Below are 16,393 nucleotides of genomic sequence, written 5' to 3'. Positions count from 1 at the left end.
AACAAGTTTCAAGTACCTGGGATCGATCCTGAGCGAAAGTGGAAACACGGACGAAGATGTGAAGCACAGAGTTAATGCGGCATGGTTAAAGTGTTGCAGCCTGGCTGGCGCCTTATGTGACAGGAAAAGGCCATTAACGATTAAGGGAAGGTGAACGAAATAAATGTGAGACCAGTAAAACTGTGCGGGTCGGAATATTGGGCAACGTCAGCTAAGCACAACCAAAAGATGCACGTGACGGAAACGAAAATGCTTCGCATACGGGCATACGGGAAGATATGAAAATTGTACCATTCTCGGAGAAATTGAGAGAAAGCAGGCTAAGATGGTGTGGTCACGTAATGCATAGGGACGAAGACCACATCGTCAAAGTCGCCATGTGCATAATAAGCCAAGAAGACCTAAAGGAACAGCAGAGTCGACCTGGTTAAATGTGATACAAAGGGGCAAAATAGAGAGCAGCAACTTCATGATGTGACGACGCAGGACAGAGGAACCTGATGCATGAGGCCAAGCTGGGCCGACCCCAAATAGGGACAAGGAAATGAGAGCGAGAGAAAGAATACAAGCTTATACTTTGTTCACACTCTATTGCTCTCTAGTACTCGAGTGGTAGCACTGACCTCATCAAGTAAATAGTACATAAGCTGTAATTCTGCGTGGCCACTAAAATAAGTGATTTGCGGACAACTCTTGCATTTTATCCAATTAAGTGGCAAATATCGAATGTAACGTAAATTTCGAATTAGATAATTCATTTAAACTAATAATTAATACGAATTTCTTTCACAGATGGATCGTGCGCAGCATTGCACAGTTGAGGAGCGGAGGCTTGTTGTCAATCTTCGAAAACAAAAAAATGTACAAGTTTATTGTTGAGTCACTTGTAAATGCTTCTAAGCATAAAAAAATCCATGGAACGACACGGTCGCAAAAATAAAACGACTTGCACTACAGATAAATTAATTATGACTCTTGCCAAGAGGGACCCTTTAGATTCATTAAAGGGCATTGAAGCTGAAATCAACAACGTAATATCAGCGAGAACTGCACGGCGTCCATTGCACAACAAGAGCCTACCAGGCAGAATATCTCGCAAAATTCTGTGTTGAAACAATCAAATTTAAGTAAGGAGAAAAGTTTTGCTCAGGAGCACAAATCGTGGTGTAAATCAGAGGGTATGAAAAAATGAAAAAAATTAAAAATTATTTGGAAATAATTATGCTGGGCAATATGTCAGACACCTTTAAGGACACGAGTTCTTACCGCGGTTCAAATAAAAAAATCCAACTGGTAGGCGGCAGCATAATTATTTAGGGATCCTTCTCTTGATATGGCGTTGGGCCTATTCAACCCATAACAAATATAATGGGCAAATTTATTTACAAGGACATACTTCAAGAAGTGGTGCTACCATTTTCTAAGCTGAATATATGACTACAGTGGCTTTTTATGCAAGATAATGGCCAAAAACACTCCGCAATGTTAGTGCGTGACTGGTTTCTACAAAATAATGTAAAAGTTAAGGATTGGCCAAGCCCGCCGCCACCCGACCTAACCCCCATTGATATCCTTAGGAGAGATTTTATAAAGCAAATCGGGAAGGATTTATGGACAGGAAATCAAAGAACTATAGTATTCCGCTCCCACAGAAACCTGCCCTGGAATTATCAATTCTATGCCAAATCGAATACAACAAGTCAATAACAGTCATGGTGCCCACTGTGGCTATTGATTAAACTTCGACAATTTAAACAGCATTTTTAATAAAACCACTAAGTTCTTTTTGTATCGGATATATTTTTATTTCTATTTTTTGTCGTCATTTGGTGTACTTGCCAAAAATACTAAGGAAAATATATCCTTGCGCCTCCGTTGGAGCGTTCTTATACTCATCACAAGAGGTCAGTGTTTCAAAATAACTTTATAAAATGTTAAAATGGTTCATATTCGATGCAACACAAATGAAAAAATGGCCATTTTGTTATCACTTATGCTGATTAGTGCTGAGGATCTATATACGTTTATTTTAGAGCGATAAAGTAGAAACGGGACACGAGATATTTCTTGGTTATCCGTCGATAGTTTCTCTGCACCGGTGTCGCAATATTTACTATGTTTCAGATAATTCTCAGAAAACTCACGTGGCACCCGTGCATCGACACGGCAAGCTTAAAATCTTTTTCAGTCTTTCCTGATCCATCTAACGTGCAATCAGTGTTCAAGAGCCAAGGCGAATCTATTAATTAATGAATGCGTCCACCAAAAGCCTCCAACGTTTTCATAGAAACACAATTAACAGCGAAAAATTTTGTTACTTTTGTTGCTACGATTTAGAAAAAATTAAATTTTCAATAAATATCGAAAAACAATTGCCGTCGTTTTTTTCTCCGTTGCTGTTTTTTAAATTTTGTTAAGGGGTTAGAGATAGTCAGAATTTTCAAAAAATTGTTTTTTTTTGCAATTTCTTAAAATATAATATCTTTAACATACCTATTGAGTGAAAATTTGAAGTGAATCCGACAAATACAAACAAAAACTTAAAATGCCCTTTTCTCAAAACTATGTTTTTTGAACTGGTGATCACTGTAACTTAAAAACCGCTTGGTAGATTTCAATAAAATTTCCTGATCCATCTAACGTGCAATCAGTGTTCAAAAGCCAAGGCGAATCTATTAATTAATGCTTTTGAAAAACATAAAAAGCTCGTGCCTGATTGAAGGATTTTTTTCAAAAATTTTTATTTTTTTTTAAACAATTAATTGTCGTTTTTTTTCTCGAAAACCTGAAAAATATTTCCTGAGGCCGCCATATCGTTAATTTTGAATTGATTTTAGATGAATCTCTAAGGACTTGTGATGATCACCGTAAGGGACTTCTGTAGCCCACACAAACAGCGATAACTTCTACAATTATTAATCTTTTGTTTTTTGAAATCTTGCTAAAGTCAAGTCGAAGCATGATGTATTAATTCCATGTTTTTTTTTTTGCAAAATAAAGCAATTGACCAGCAAACAAAAATTATTGAAAATCCCCTAACCCCTTAATATCACCCCTACGATCGTTTTCGTCAATCCGGCCCAGTATTCTTCGCTCCTTTCGCTCGGTGCAAAAAGGGTTAAGTTTCAAAAGATCCTTTAATTATTATTTATATTTGTTATATTAATATTTTTTTATGGTGTGCATTTTGATGTTTTTCTACAAGATACAGAGACCTACACTTTTACGCCGCCTCCGAAGGGCAGATGAGTTTTCATGCGTAACTTTTTTATGGCAGAAATACACTCGGTGGTTTGCCATTGCCTCAGAAAAAACTTTTTTTTTTTTCATTTGCGATTACATGTCCGGAGTTTCGAGACTGGGCACTAGCAAATGGTAGTCACGCACCAGCCCATTCGGCTGCGGTGGCGACCGACCTACTCCTTTTTTCATACCAATGCAATGCAATGCTACACCGATCGAAACGGATTTTCTCTTTAGTGAAAGTTTACATTTGCGATTTCACTTGATAAATTAAAAAAAGTAACAGCAACAGTAAAAGTAAAAACCATCTTGACTTGGCATGAAATCCACCCAAAAATTTAAAATATACAAACTTAATACTTTCAGTTCTTCAGATCTTTTTGAAAAAATGGGAAGTCCGAAGTACCCTACTTGTGTATGTATGTATGTGCGCGGCCTATACGCACACACATCTGTGTGACCACCAAGTGTGCAGCTTCGTGAAGAAACCCAAATTATTAAGGTAAACGACCAAACTTAAGACACATTGCGCATACATACAGACACATATAGGTATAGTAAGTATGTATGCTTACGCACAGGCACAGGCACAGGCACATCCACACTTAGTTATACACAAAGGCAACCACAATTTGTTGTCAACGGATTATACAATTAATTAACAACAACCTCAAGTGAACCAATTATCTTCCACTTTTCTGCTCAAAGCCAATTTTATAAATGAAATCTCGGTTTACATAACACTTTAATCCGGCAACTTTTCGGATTCAATGACAAACCCCTCAATTTCCTCCCTCACAATCCGAGTCTGCGTCTGCACTCATTCACTATCATCTCACATCAACTGTTGCAATTGTGCTACTTATGTCGGGTTTTTGAAGCAAGCACACACACACTCACAGTGCATACGTATGTATTTGAATATATTCAAAGCAACCAACAAACAACTCTACGAGTACGATCCATTTATTCTTACTGACAAGGCCAAAATTCATGCAACAACAATAGAATCTGAGAATCGAGAAAAAGGACAAAAAAAACAAACATTTATTGTCATTTATTGTCATTTATTTACATACGCAAAATGAATAAAGTGAATGCTCGAACATTTTGCAACATCCACCACCACACCACGCTTGGCAATAGTCTACCAAAAGGGTATTGGGTTACAATTTGAATATTGAGCTTTTGTGAAAATTTAATTAATGCGGTACGAACGATTTGCAGTGATTACGAGTGAACACTGTTAATTCCACAGGCTGTATAGTATGTGTGTGCAATGCATTTGTATAGGTCGAACAATATGCGCTACGATGATAACGTCGCCATCGCCTCCGCCATTGCCACTAACGTTGAAAACTTAAGCGACAACAGTGACAGCAGCGCCTGGGACGGCAGGCACAACAATCGAAGTGACAACTATGTGCATACATATGTATGTAGATATGCTCAACATGGGCGATAGCTGTGCACATATGTGGGTAGGTCAAGGATTCACAATGCTGCAATTTGAATAATAAAACACATACATGCATGCATACACACAAACGTACACATATACAATACATATAATCTGAGTCCGAGATACATAGCACAGTTCAGCCGAACAAATGCCTCGATGCCATGGCACAAGCCATACGTCAACGTCTATCATACGTATGTACATATCTACGTACATACGAGTACAAGAACGCTTAAGCTTGAAGCTATAAGATCCACACATGCACACTCGCGGCGCTTATAAACTTACATAAACACAAACTCGCTGATGTTGAAACAACCACTCACGGCACTCTCAACCACTCAATCGCACAATCAAACATACTTGCTAAGCCGTAAATCGGAACAGCAATCACCCAAATTTGTCGTGAATCGTTAAGATGATGGATTCGATGCCAAGTGTCGTTGCCAATTCGCGAATTATTCTTTTCATCTCGTCTCTTTTGCATTTCATTCACAATCACTTTCCACCAAAATGAAAAATTTATCAACATATTTGCTGCTGTTGCAACACAATATCAATGTTGCCAACAATCACTAAAGAAATTAGAAAATCATTAAGCAACAGCTTTTAACCTCAATAAGTAATGTGGCATGAGGTAGGGGGCAGGTAAATTGTATACATATAATTAAAGATTTTAGAAGCAGGATTCGAGTTCACTTAGAAATAATTTTGATGAATTATTGTGATAAATATTGAAACAGAAAATTGGGGGAAAAGCTACAATAGAAAAATGTATGTATATATTTATGTATATCGATTACAAAAGGCACCCACCATAGCCAAGTGGGTTTGTGCGTGTTTATCCTTGGGTGGGTCTGTGTTGAAAGCCCATTATGGGCACTAGCCAATAAAGTATAGAGGAGCCGGAGAGCATTCTGGTTCTATTTGTCTTTCATAGTCGAGTTAAAAATATAAGACCTCCCATTTTCTGCACAGAACAGCAGCAAGTTGCACAGGACAATTTGGAGAGAGGCTTGGCCAAACACACTAAAGAATGTACGCATTATATTTTCTCTAGTCAGCGTTATCTCACGATACATGCATTAAAATAAATAAAAAAATAATAATAATAAAATGAATAATTGGCCCGTGCACTTCTGTTATGTGTTAAGACCTGCTCCTCCTTCTATTTGAGGTGTTCGTCTTGAAGTTGTTCCACAAATGGAGGTAACTACAGTTTTAAGCCGACTCCGAACGACAAATAGTTTTTATGAGGAGCTTTTTCATGGCAGAAATACACTCGGAGGTTTACATTTTCCTGCCGAGGTAAGTAGAAAAAAACTTTGTCTATCACTTTGCTGTTTCATGCATGGAGATTCGAACCTATCCACTCTCGAATGTTTGTCACGCACCAACACATTCGGCTACAGCGGTCACCTGCATGCATTGCATCGGATTAGGTAGGGTGTCTTTTCAGCTGCACGAAAACTATCGATAACTATGGTTTGACAGCTGAGAATGGCGAACTGTGTTGACATTTCTGTTGAGTAAGATTTGGCAAGTCATCATGAATCGTTCAACACCAAAACAACACTTCGAAATTGTGGAAATTTATTTTCAAAACACTTCTGCTCGTGAAGTTCATGAGCACTGGCTCCATCATCATCAGCCATAGTTTCGGAGTTGCTATAACGGTGAAGGGCAAGCCCTATCGAGCCATGCTGACTGAATTTTTGTTTCCAAAAACTAATCGCCTAAACATCGACGGCTTTTGGTTCCAACAATATGGCGCAACTTGCGCTTAACAATCGATTTATTGTCATATTCAAGCCAACATACGGTCCAATTTATTGGAAAAAATGGTAAATAATTGCACTGATCGAATGGGTCTTATAACTCGTAGCCGCGACAGACAAATTTCGGATTATATTCAAAAAATAAATGTCAAGAAATTATCTACTTGATTATATATGATGCTTTCCAGAAGGCACATCCTGAGTTCGCAAAAGAAGCTGAAAACTATGAAAAGTGTTTCGAAATCATTGGTTCTATGGACGTTGGTGGTGGTGGGCCATGAATGAATGAGTTAATCATGGTATTTTGTGTTCTCTACCCATCACAGTACCGATCCAAACCCAGTTCCCTTAATGAATGATAGAGTTGGGTTGGGCTCAGCGTATGTGCCTTTCCTCCGGGCGAAATGCCTCACATTTCTTTCTAATGTGGCGGTGAAGATGCGCTGTGTTAATGCCACAGCTATGTAGATTAATTTGAAGCAAATAAATAAAAGTACCAAAAAATAATTAAACGGTTTTTTTTTATTGACTTTTCGAACAGAAGTAAACGAAGCAAAATGTATGAACTACAAATCAAAAAAATATCTACATCCAGGGTGGTTTCTTTTTAACAATTCAAGAAAATTAACACAAATTGATTTTTTTCGGCATATTATTGGTTACTTCAAAGGAGGAACCGTTCTCTTCAATTATGGAACACGATTTCATTGATGACGCTATCTAGGCTGGCTTCAATGTTCCTTCGCGCATCCTGTTAACGTAATTTGTTAAGATCTCATGAATTTCTTGCTCGAAGGCATGAAGGCTGTGCAAGTAGCCAAGTGCTTTGCGAAAGAACCAAACAGGAAATAGCGACCTTTCTCCTAAAACTCAGCAGAAAGGACCTGAGAGTACTGGTAGATGTAATCACAAGGCACAACGTCTGTGGTCAGCATATGGCTACCATGGGGGTCGTAGACAGACCAATATGCCTATCCTGTCTTGAGAATGACGACACTGCAGTGCATTTTCTCTGTAGCTGTCCGGTGTTTTCCAAAATCAGATTTACGATTTTGGGTTGCGATATACTGAGCATGGATCAAGTTCATGCTCTTTATCGTACGGATCTCTTAAGATTCATCAATGAATCCAAGAGATTTGTGAAAGAGTGACCTCAAACAAATTTTTCCGTCTTACCACCCACATTTTATCTTTCCTATCTCTCTATTCTTTCTACTGAAATCTATTCGGGTGTAGTAAAATGGTCTCCTGACTAAGTGCTTGGACTTGTCCAAGCCCCCACAAATCTAATCTAATCTAATCTTGAAGGCATGAATAGTTAAGGTATTGTTTGCATAATATCGGTTCTTCACGGCAACCCCACAAAAAAGGCTTGCGGCGTCAAATCGCAGCTCCGAGGTGGCCAATTGACATCGTCGAGACGGCTAAAACTATCAAAAAAATTGACGCGCAAAAGATAAATTATAACATGGACTGTGTGGCTTGGCGCTCCATTCTCTAAGTTCATGTCTTTCATTTCCAGCTAAACAAAAAGTCATTAAACACGTCTCTGTAGCGCTCACCGTTAACAGAAATGGCGTTCCCAGAGGCATTTTCAAAGAAAACTGGGACAATGATGTCAACGCTCCAAAATCTGTAACAAACTGTCACTCCCTGAGGATGCATTGACTTCTCGAAGGCTGTGCATTCCGATCCCCAGATACTACCATGTTAACCTCGCCGCTGAGATGGAAATGCGCTTAGTCAGAAAAGCTGATTTTGACTTCTTTTCAATAAGTGCTCTATTAGGGGATACACAACATTAACTTCGGAAATAAGCTTGGATATGTTCCAAAGTTGTTCAAGCGGAAAGCGATTAATATGTTTCCGCGAAGATATGCTACTGAGATTCTGCCATGATTTCCAACCAGTGGGAAAGAGCTGCCACTGGCAAAAAATATGTGTTTAAAAAAGCCCCTATATGGTCCCTCCTATATGGACCAACCCGGTCGCCGTAGACGAATGAATTGGTGCTTGACTACCATGCAAGAAACAGCAAAATGATAGGTAAAGTGTTTTTTTTCTTTTCAATAACTGTCGCTTCTCGTCAGGCAATGGCAAACCTCCGAGTGAATTTCTGCTTTGAAAGAGCTCCTTATAAAAACCATTTGCCGTTCGGAGTCGGTTTTAAACTGACATTATTTATTTATTCTTTATTTAATACCTTCCGCCTCACAAATCATGGTCGAAATCTTGTAGAAGACGGTCGGAAGATATAAAGCATTTCATTGAGCAATGCCAATTACCGTCTGTTTATTTAAAGCAAAAATATTCTGTTGAAATTTAAGGTTTAAATTTGAAAGGCAAGTTTTGCTACCTTAAACAGATTTATTTTAAAATGTTTTCTTTTTTTTTTTTTGATATTTTTTCAACGACCATTCCCCAACTACGCTGCTAGCAAACATTTGGCAGCACTCAATAAACACAGGCTACCTAAAAAAACAGTAGTTATTGGGCACACGCTAATGATACAAATGAGAAACGAAAAAGCTTTTTAACATTGTTTCCCCCCTTTTTCCTTTGTGATGTACTTGTCCGGCTTATATCTAAGCCCTTAATCGCCTTTGTAGCCCTCCACTTCCAACCAACAAGGCAACAAACGAACGAAAATCCAAATAGGATGTGGCAAACACATACACATGCACAACAATAGAAATTTCTGACCATTATATTCAAATTTAAGAAGGAAAAAAAGTTTGCCTAAAATGTTTTGTGGTGCAAATACATAGTTTGTTTGTGTGTGTGTTTGTGTATTTATGCAGAAGTACTTACATACCTGCTGATGCAAATTATTGTAGTAGCGCATTATGTACGGTGGCAGTTGTTCGGCCGTCTCTAAGCCAATCCACTGGAAAACAATCGATCCTGACGATGATGAATCATAAAAATTCTCCTCCTCATCCATTCAAAATCGTTCTACGAATACATACGTATGTATGTATATAAGTATGTATGGATGTGTGTATGTAAATATATACCGTGTAACTGCTAGTAAAGCTGCGGCCGTACGAATACTTTTAGGTACATTTGAATGTATATATATTTGAAGGTACGTATCTGGTATGTGGGCAGTGGCAGTGTCTGCAGTGTCGGTAAGTGCTCTTCATACAATGGTTAGCCGTCTGCATCATAAGGTGTTAGCGATGGGGTGAAATTTATACGTGTAACTTTGTGCCGACATCGCTTTGTGTGTTTTTTTTTTTTGTGATTTTAATTAAAATTTTTTTGTTTTCTTTTACTTTTTGTTCTCACTTCAGTTATCAATTCACAGAACATGATTTTTCGATAATTGCTAACATTGCTACGACCCGACGGGGGTTGTCGCTGGCGTCAGTCAACGTCGGCAACAGCATAACCATCGATGGCTAGATGGGGACGTTAATGGGAAAGCGCAGTTGTCGATATTTCAAGGCATCTCTGTTTGTCCATTAGCAGAACAACTATCGACATCAGCAGAATTGTCATCGCCAAATCAGCACGAAATTCGGGCGGAACGTGCACAGGGCGCGCAATTAAAATATCTTACATATACATAGGTATGTATGTATGTGTGTGCGTATGCTATATATCTATCAACTATTTATTTTACTTCTTCAATAACAGCAAACGCAATAACAACAACAACACAACAACAATAACAAGAACAAATCAACAGAGACGTCAATAACGACGCCATCAATAATCACAACGGCAAAGTTGGCGAAATGAAAATTAGTTCGGCACTAAACGATTCGTTATTAGTTATTTTTACCGCCAAAATTTCATATTTCGATCAAAGTCTCTGGTCACGAATACGACACAAAACGCGTTCGTGTGTTTTTGTTCTGTTTTCTTTTTTTGTTTTTATTTTTGGCACACAATTTCCCTTGGCGCGCTGCGACGCGCACTAAATTTCCGATTTTTATACGTTTCATATGTAATTGACACGTAGCTGAAGCACTCATTTACAGCCCTTTGTAATACTTTGTTTCTTTTTTTTTGCTAGTGCTGGTGCTGGTGCTGGTCCTTATGCTGATGCCATTCCATTCTTTGTTGGTGATTTCATACAAATTAGGTCATCACTTCGTTGCTCACCACCGCATTGCATCGCATCGCATTGCAACGTTTCGTTTAAGTATTTGCGTATTCGCACTTTTCATTAGACGTCTACTACGTAAAGCCCTAGGCGCATGGCGAATTCTCCATTGACGCTGTACATGCACACTGTAACTTTTATTGTTTTGCCAATTTCGGTTTTGTTCTTTCGCTTCTTTGTGATTTGTGTGTTTCTTCAATTTGTACTTTTGTTTTTTATCTCAGTTCAATTTGATGAGGGTTTAATTTTGCATAAAATCTCAACTAACGAAGCATATGCTTCAGTGTCCCAACAGCAACGCCAATGCCACAAATCACACTTGTCCACAATGTAAGCTGCCCCTGGCTGCTTGGCTGGTGTTTGCATGGTTTTGTATGATTAGGCGGACGGTCGAGAAAACTACCAGCCGTTCAAGTTGTCAATTTGCAATTTGTGCGCGACTTGTTGGCAGTGAAGGACGCATATCGCGTGGTATGTGCGACTGAACGTTTAGAAACGGAGGTGGCGGGCACGACCACTTCTTAAAGGATGGTGCCTGCACTGCATAAATATCATTAACAAGCTTTTTATTTTTCTACGTGACTTAACGAATGTCAAATAAATCAAACCAAATGCCTAGATCCGGATTCGTTTCCGTTTACCGTGGCCACACTTAGACGCGCACACGTTTCGAAAATTCTTATACTCGTAACCATGGTGGAAGCTCTAACTCAGCCTAAAGATTTGGCTAATGCAGCAACTAAAGAAGATAAAACCGCGCGCGTCGCATACCAACGCCACAACGGTACTACTGCTGCTGCTGACACTAATGCGCTTCAGCTCGACTCCTTCGTCGCAACTGGGCAGGAAAACAAATCACACGCGAATGTGTATGTACATATGAAGCAGAATGTAGAGTAGGCAGAGTGGAAAAATGCTGCAAATCGCGCTAGTGCTGGTGCGCCCCCCTGGCGGATTGAGCGAAAACTAAATGCCTCGGATTTGTTACTGTAAATCACGAGATGCAAGCACCATGAAAGTGGCAGCAGCCTGAGCCTGAGCCTGAGCCAGAGCCACAGCAACCACAGTCATAACAGAGGACGCGGCACTGGCTGGAAAAGAAGTGAAAGGACGTGCCAAATGCATTCATGCCACGGTTAACCAGCGCGCACCACCGCATAAATGCACACACACACAAATACATGGGCATAATGAACGAAGCTCAATACGATGGCGATGACGAGAAAAACGACAACGACAACGACGATGACAACAGACGAATAATATTTATATGTATAGGCGCACCAAAGCCTAACTGCTGCTTTACTCTCAGTCAGCGAAGACGCTTGCACACTTGCATTGCACCCTGCACCACAATCAACAACAACCAAAGCAGCAGCATCAACACAAATAATAGCAGCAACAAATCGAAGTAGTAGCAAAACCAGCGCAAGAGATGCTAGCATACAGTCATCATAAAACATTATTTCACACCATTGCATTGCGCGAAAGCACCAACAGTAACAACAGTGAAAAAAAACACAAAAACAATAACAAGGCCAAAAGCAACAATAGTGTGGTAAATAGCAATAGGAGCGCAAAGCTTAACATGCGCACATGCAACATCCTGCACATATGGTCGGTCCATCGTGCCTCTCTTTACCTTCCACACTTGCAGGTCCACTCTCACACGCACACATACACAACCCAAACATCATAAATCTCACCACACAAGCGCCAAAGTCTCTGACAAAACAAAAAAAACATTTTTCCACTCCTTTCACTTCACTTTCCCATCTACCGCCCGCCCCTCACCTCCTATCCAGCTTTCACTGTTTCCACTGTACGCCTGTGCACTACTTCCTAAGTTTTTATCCTTTGCCCACATTTTGACTTCCATTTTTTCTGCCTTTTTTCGTACAAAAAGTTGCATGCCGCGATGCAAATTTATGAAAATAAGATTGCTCCAGCGGAAAAATCGAGGAAAACTTACTGAAAAACTGGCACAAAGGACGCGCCTCACTCAACAGCTATGTGAAGCTGTATTGGAAGTACTATTTAGGTGCAGTAGCTAGCAGTGGCAGCCGCTCAAAAATATTTGCGACTGCAACTGCAACTTCAACTTTGCTTTGGAGGCCAGCTTGGCAGGGCTACACAGGAGACCAGCAGCAGAGTGCTGTGTACATACTCAATGCTTGCTGCCTGCTGCTTGCTGCCTGCTGCTTGCTGCTTACTCTTCACTGTCAGTTGTAGGCTGCCAGCAAGAAGTAGTAAAAGTAAATAGCATCGTGTGTATGTATAGGTGCCACATTAAGCTGAATCAGCGTTGCAAACGAAAAACATTTTATTATTATTTTTTTAGTTTGTCCAACTCTTTCAGCTTGGAAGGCAAAACCATTAGTATTAGTAGGGGAGGAGCTGTTGATTTAAGGTGAAGACTGGTGGGATTTAGGTTGGCGCACTACCCCAGGCTATCCAAGAAAGGAGCACCCAGTAACCTTAATCGTTTAGCTGCCAAACCTGGACAGTTACAGTGCTCAGCAGTCTTCTTCTCTGAAAGATCCCCCCAGCTTCTGCAATGGGGATTAAATGAGCCGATCGTCCAATGACCGGTAAACACAGCAACGGATTTGGAAATTGAATAATGTAGAGTCCCCAAGACTTCCTGAGTCCTCCGGATATTGTACTGGGTTTTCGATACAGCACATGACTAAATGGAGCTCCATCCTTTCATCCTTTAACAACAATCAAGGAGATGCCGATGACCGAGTAGGAGGTCTTTGAGACCAATTCACTCCTCTTCCTGGCAAGCTTATCAGCAATTTCATTTTCCTCTATATTCCCATGTCCAGGAATCCAAATCAGGGAAATGTTACCTGCACACCCAAGGGATTTGATCTCCTCCTTAAAGGAATTGACTAATTTGGATAACTAGTTATATAACCACTTTATTTTTGGTTGACAAATAACAACTGTATGTAAGCTGTAAGCAATTTAGTTTTAAGTGGAGTCGAACTGTATACACCCAGCGCATGTGTAAACACTAACTTTTCAAAAGTTCCCGACAATATTTCTCATAGAATCTTAATTAAAAAATAACTTGTTTTGGCTTTAATTCTGTTTCTCTGCAATGGATAAACTCTTATTTGTGCAACAGACGTTGTGTTGTAATAATTGCGGGAATTCCATCTACTCCCTTTGCTGCCACCTCTGGTGTTCCGCAATGAAATATCGTGGGGCCATTCTTATTAGTGTTATTTATTAATAAAATCAAAAGTTCTTTTTCATTTGCTAAAATTTTACTTTATGCTGATGACCTTAAGATCTTCTCAGTGATCAAGACTGTAGAGGATGCCATTAATCTTCAAGCCGATATTGAGAGGCATAAATAAGACAATTTCGGCCATTTTCTGCTATCGAAAAAAATTAATCAAAGAAGTTGCATCAAATTTTGTGTAAAAAATGGTTGGTTGGTTGGTTAGAGTGGAGATTCATCCTGAATCCAACTAGCGCTTCCGCACCATTTTGTTGCCACATCCTCTTTACCAACTTGTTATTTACGGCATGACTATACCCAGTCTGTGCGGTTCAGGAACCTTATTAGGTTGTTGACATCTAAGCCAGACAGTTGTTCGAGCTCCTCGAACAGCGGTTTGCCCAGGGTTAACATTCTGTCCTTCCATAGGGCAGGGCATTCACAGAGGAAATGGAAGATTGTTTCCTTTTTCTCCGGTTGTTTGCAACTGTGACAGTATGTGTTGTGAGGGATGCCCATTTTGGCTGCCTGTTCTCCGACAGACCAAAAGCCAGTTATGACTGCCGTTAGTCTCCAGGCATCCCGTCGTTTCATGTTTAACAATATTGATGATTGTTTAAGGTTGTAGGTGGGCCATAACGTTCTGCTGATTTTGCATTTCGTCTGGCCCCTCCATCTACACTCCGCCATTCGGAGGTATTTTAGGGAAATTGTACTCTTGACTGCGCCTAATGGTGTGAATACCGGTTCTGCAAGAGCGTTATTCATGGCAGATCCCCCTCTTGCCAGTTCATCTGCTTTTTCGTTACCTTCAATATTCCGATGTCCTGGGACCCAGATTAAGGTAACATTATGTTTTTCGCTCAAGGTGGAAAGGCTATTCCTACTTTGTTCCACCACCATTGAGGTTGTAGTCGCTGAATCCAGTGCCTGGATTGCAGCTTGGCTATCCGAGAGAATAGCGATATTGCTCTTAAAAGAGAAGTCTGTGATTAGTAGCCTACAAGCTTCCCCAATTGCCAGTACTTCCGCCTGGAAGACACTGCAGGTATTGGGGAGGCGCACAGATTTTTCAATCTTAAGTCTATGAGAATATATACCAGCTCCAACACCACAATCCATTTTAGAACCATCTGTATAGACTGTAGTGTCGAAGTTGTTTAATGAGAATCCCTTATTCCACTCTTCCTTAGATGGAAAGAGAGTGGCAAAATTCCTATTGAATGTTACCGTCGGGTCGATGTAGTCAGTCCTCACCGAGGTTAACTGAGTTTGCCGCAATAGTAGACTGGCATGACCATAAGTGTTTTCTTTCCAGCGGCCCGCTTCGTTTAACCTAAACGCACGCACGTAAAAAATGGTATTAAGTAATGAAATGTTGACAGTGGCATACGGTGAGAGTACTCTGAGTCAAGAAAATGTTTACAAGTGGTGCAAGCTTTTTACAGAAGGTCGAGAGGATGTGATTGACGACACTCGCTCTGGACGCCCCAGCTCATCAACAACCGATGAAAATGTTGAGAAAGTGAAGAAAATTGTTATGGAGAATCGTCGAATCACAATTAGAGAAGTTGCTGATGATGTCGGCATATCGGTTGGCTCATGCCATGTAATCTTTTCGGAAATTTTGGGTATGAAGCGTATGACAGCGAAGTTCGTTCCAAAATCGCTGCACTTTGACCAAAAACAACGTCGCAAGAGCATCGTTCAGGAATTATTGAATGACGTCAACGATGATCCAGATTTGCTTAAAAGGTCATAACTGGTGACGAATCATGGGTATATGGTTATGACATCGAAACCAAAGCATAATTGTCTCAATGGAAGAGTCCAGAAGAGCCAAGACCAAAAAAAGCACGCCAAGTTCGATCAAATGTCAAGGTTTTGCTCACTATTTTCTTCGATTGCCATGGCGTAGTGCATCAGGAGTTCTTACCACAAGGACGTACGGTAAACAGGAGTATTACCTTGAAGTTATGCGCCGTTGTGTGCAGAATTGTGGAAAAAACTGCATAGCTTTAGCATCATGATTATGCACCTGCACCCTCATCTGTACTTGTAAGAGATTATTTGGCCAAAAACAACACCGTTATCACGCCTCAGCCACCGTATTCACCAGATTCGGCCCTTTGCGACTTTTTCCTGCCCCCAAGATTGAAGAGACCTATGAAAGGACGGCGTTTTGCGACGATTGAGTAGATAAAAATAGAATCGCTGAGAGACCTCAATGGCATACCAAAAACTGCTTCGAAGATTGGAAAAAACGCTGACACAAGTGTATTATATCTGAGGAGGACTACTTTGAAGGAGATAAAATAGAAATTGGTGAATAAAAAAATACTTTTTGGGAAAAATGAAAATTCACCTTATTTTTTAGCACACCTCGTATATATAATTTCCTATGGTTCCGCAAGGGAGCAAAGGGCCACACTGTATATATAGATTTTTGTAAACATACTCGTAAGATATCATATATCGAGCGAATTTTACACATCATTACATTATTTAGAATTTTTTGTTTGATACTTACTTTTTAACATTTTAATTTTCAACATTGTGGA

General features: G+C 39.9%; 1 protein-coding gene across 1 annotated transcript in view; it reads right to left on the bottom strand.

Annotated features, from left to right (window-relative positions):
• The window catches only part of LOC128855258 (peripheral plasma membrane protein CASK), a 118,797-nt gene extending 107,402 nt beyond the window's left edge, over positions 1–11,395 (bottom strand). Inside the window, exon 1 of the mRNA XM_054089995.1 lies at positions 9,299–11,395. Coding sequence (XP_053945970.1) covers positions 9,299–9,427 — 129 coding nt within the window. The 5' untranslated portion in view covers positions 9,428–11,395. The remainder of the gene's footprint in view (positions 1–9,298) is intronic.
• Positions 11,396–16,393: the final 4,998 nt, after the last annotated feature.

This window comes from Anastrepha ludens, chromosome 2, assembly GCF_028408465.1.
Source record: "Anastrepha ludens isolate Willacy chromosome 2, idAnaLude1.1, whole genome shotgun sequence".
Classification (NCBI taxonomy): domain Eukaryota; kingdom Metazoa; phylum Arthropoda; class Insecta; order Diptera; family Tephritidae; genus Anastrepha; species Anastrepha ludens.
The sequence above is the reverse complement of the archived record's forward strand: the minus strand, read 5'-3'. Positions and strand labels throughout refer to the sequence as shown.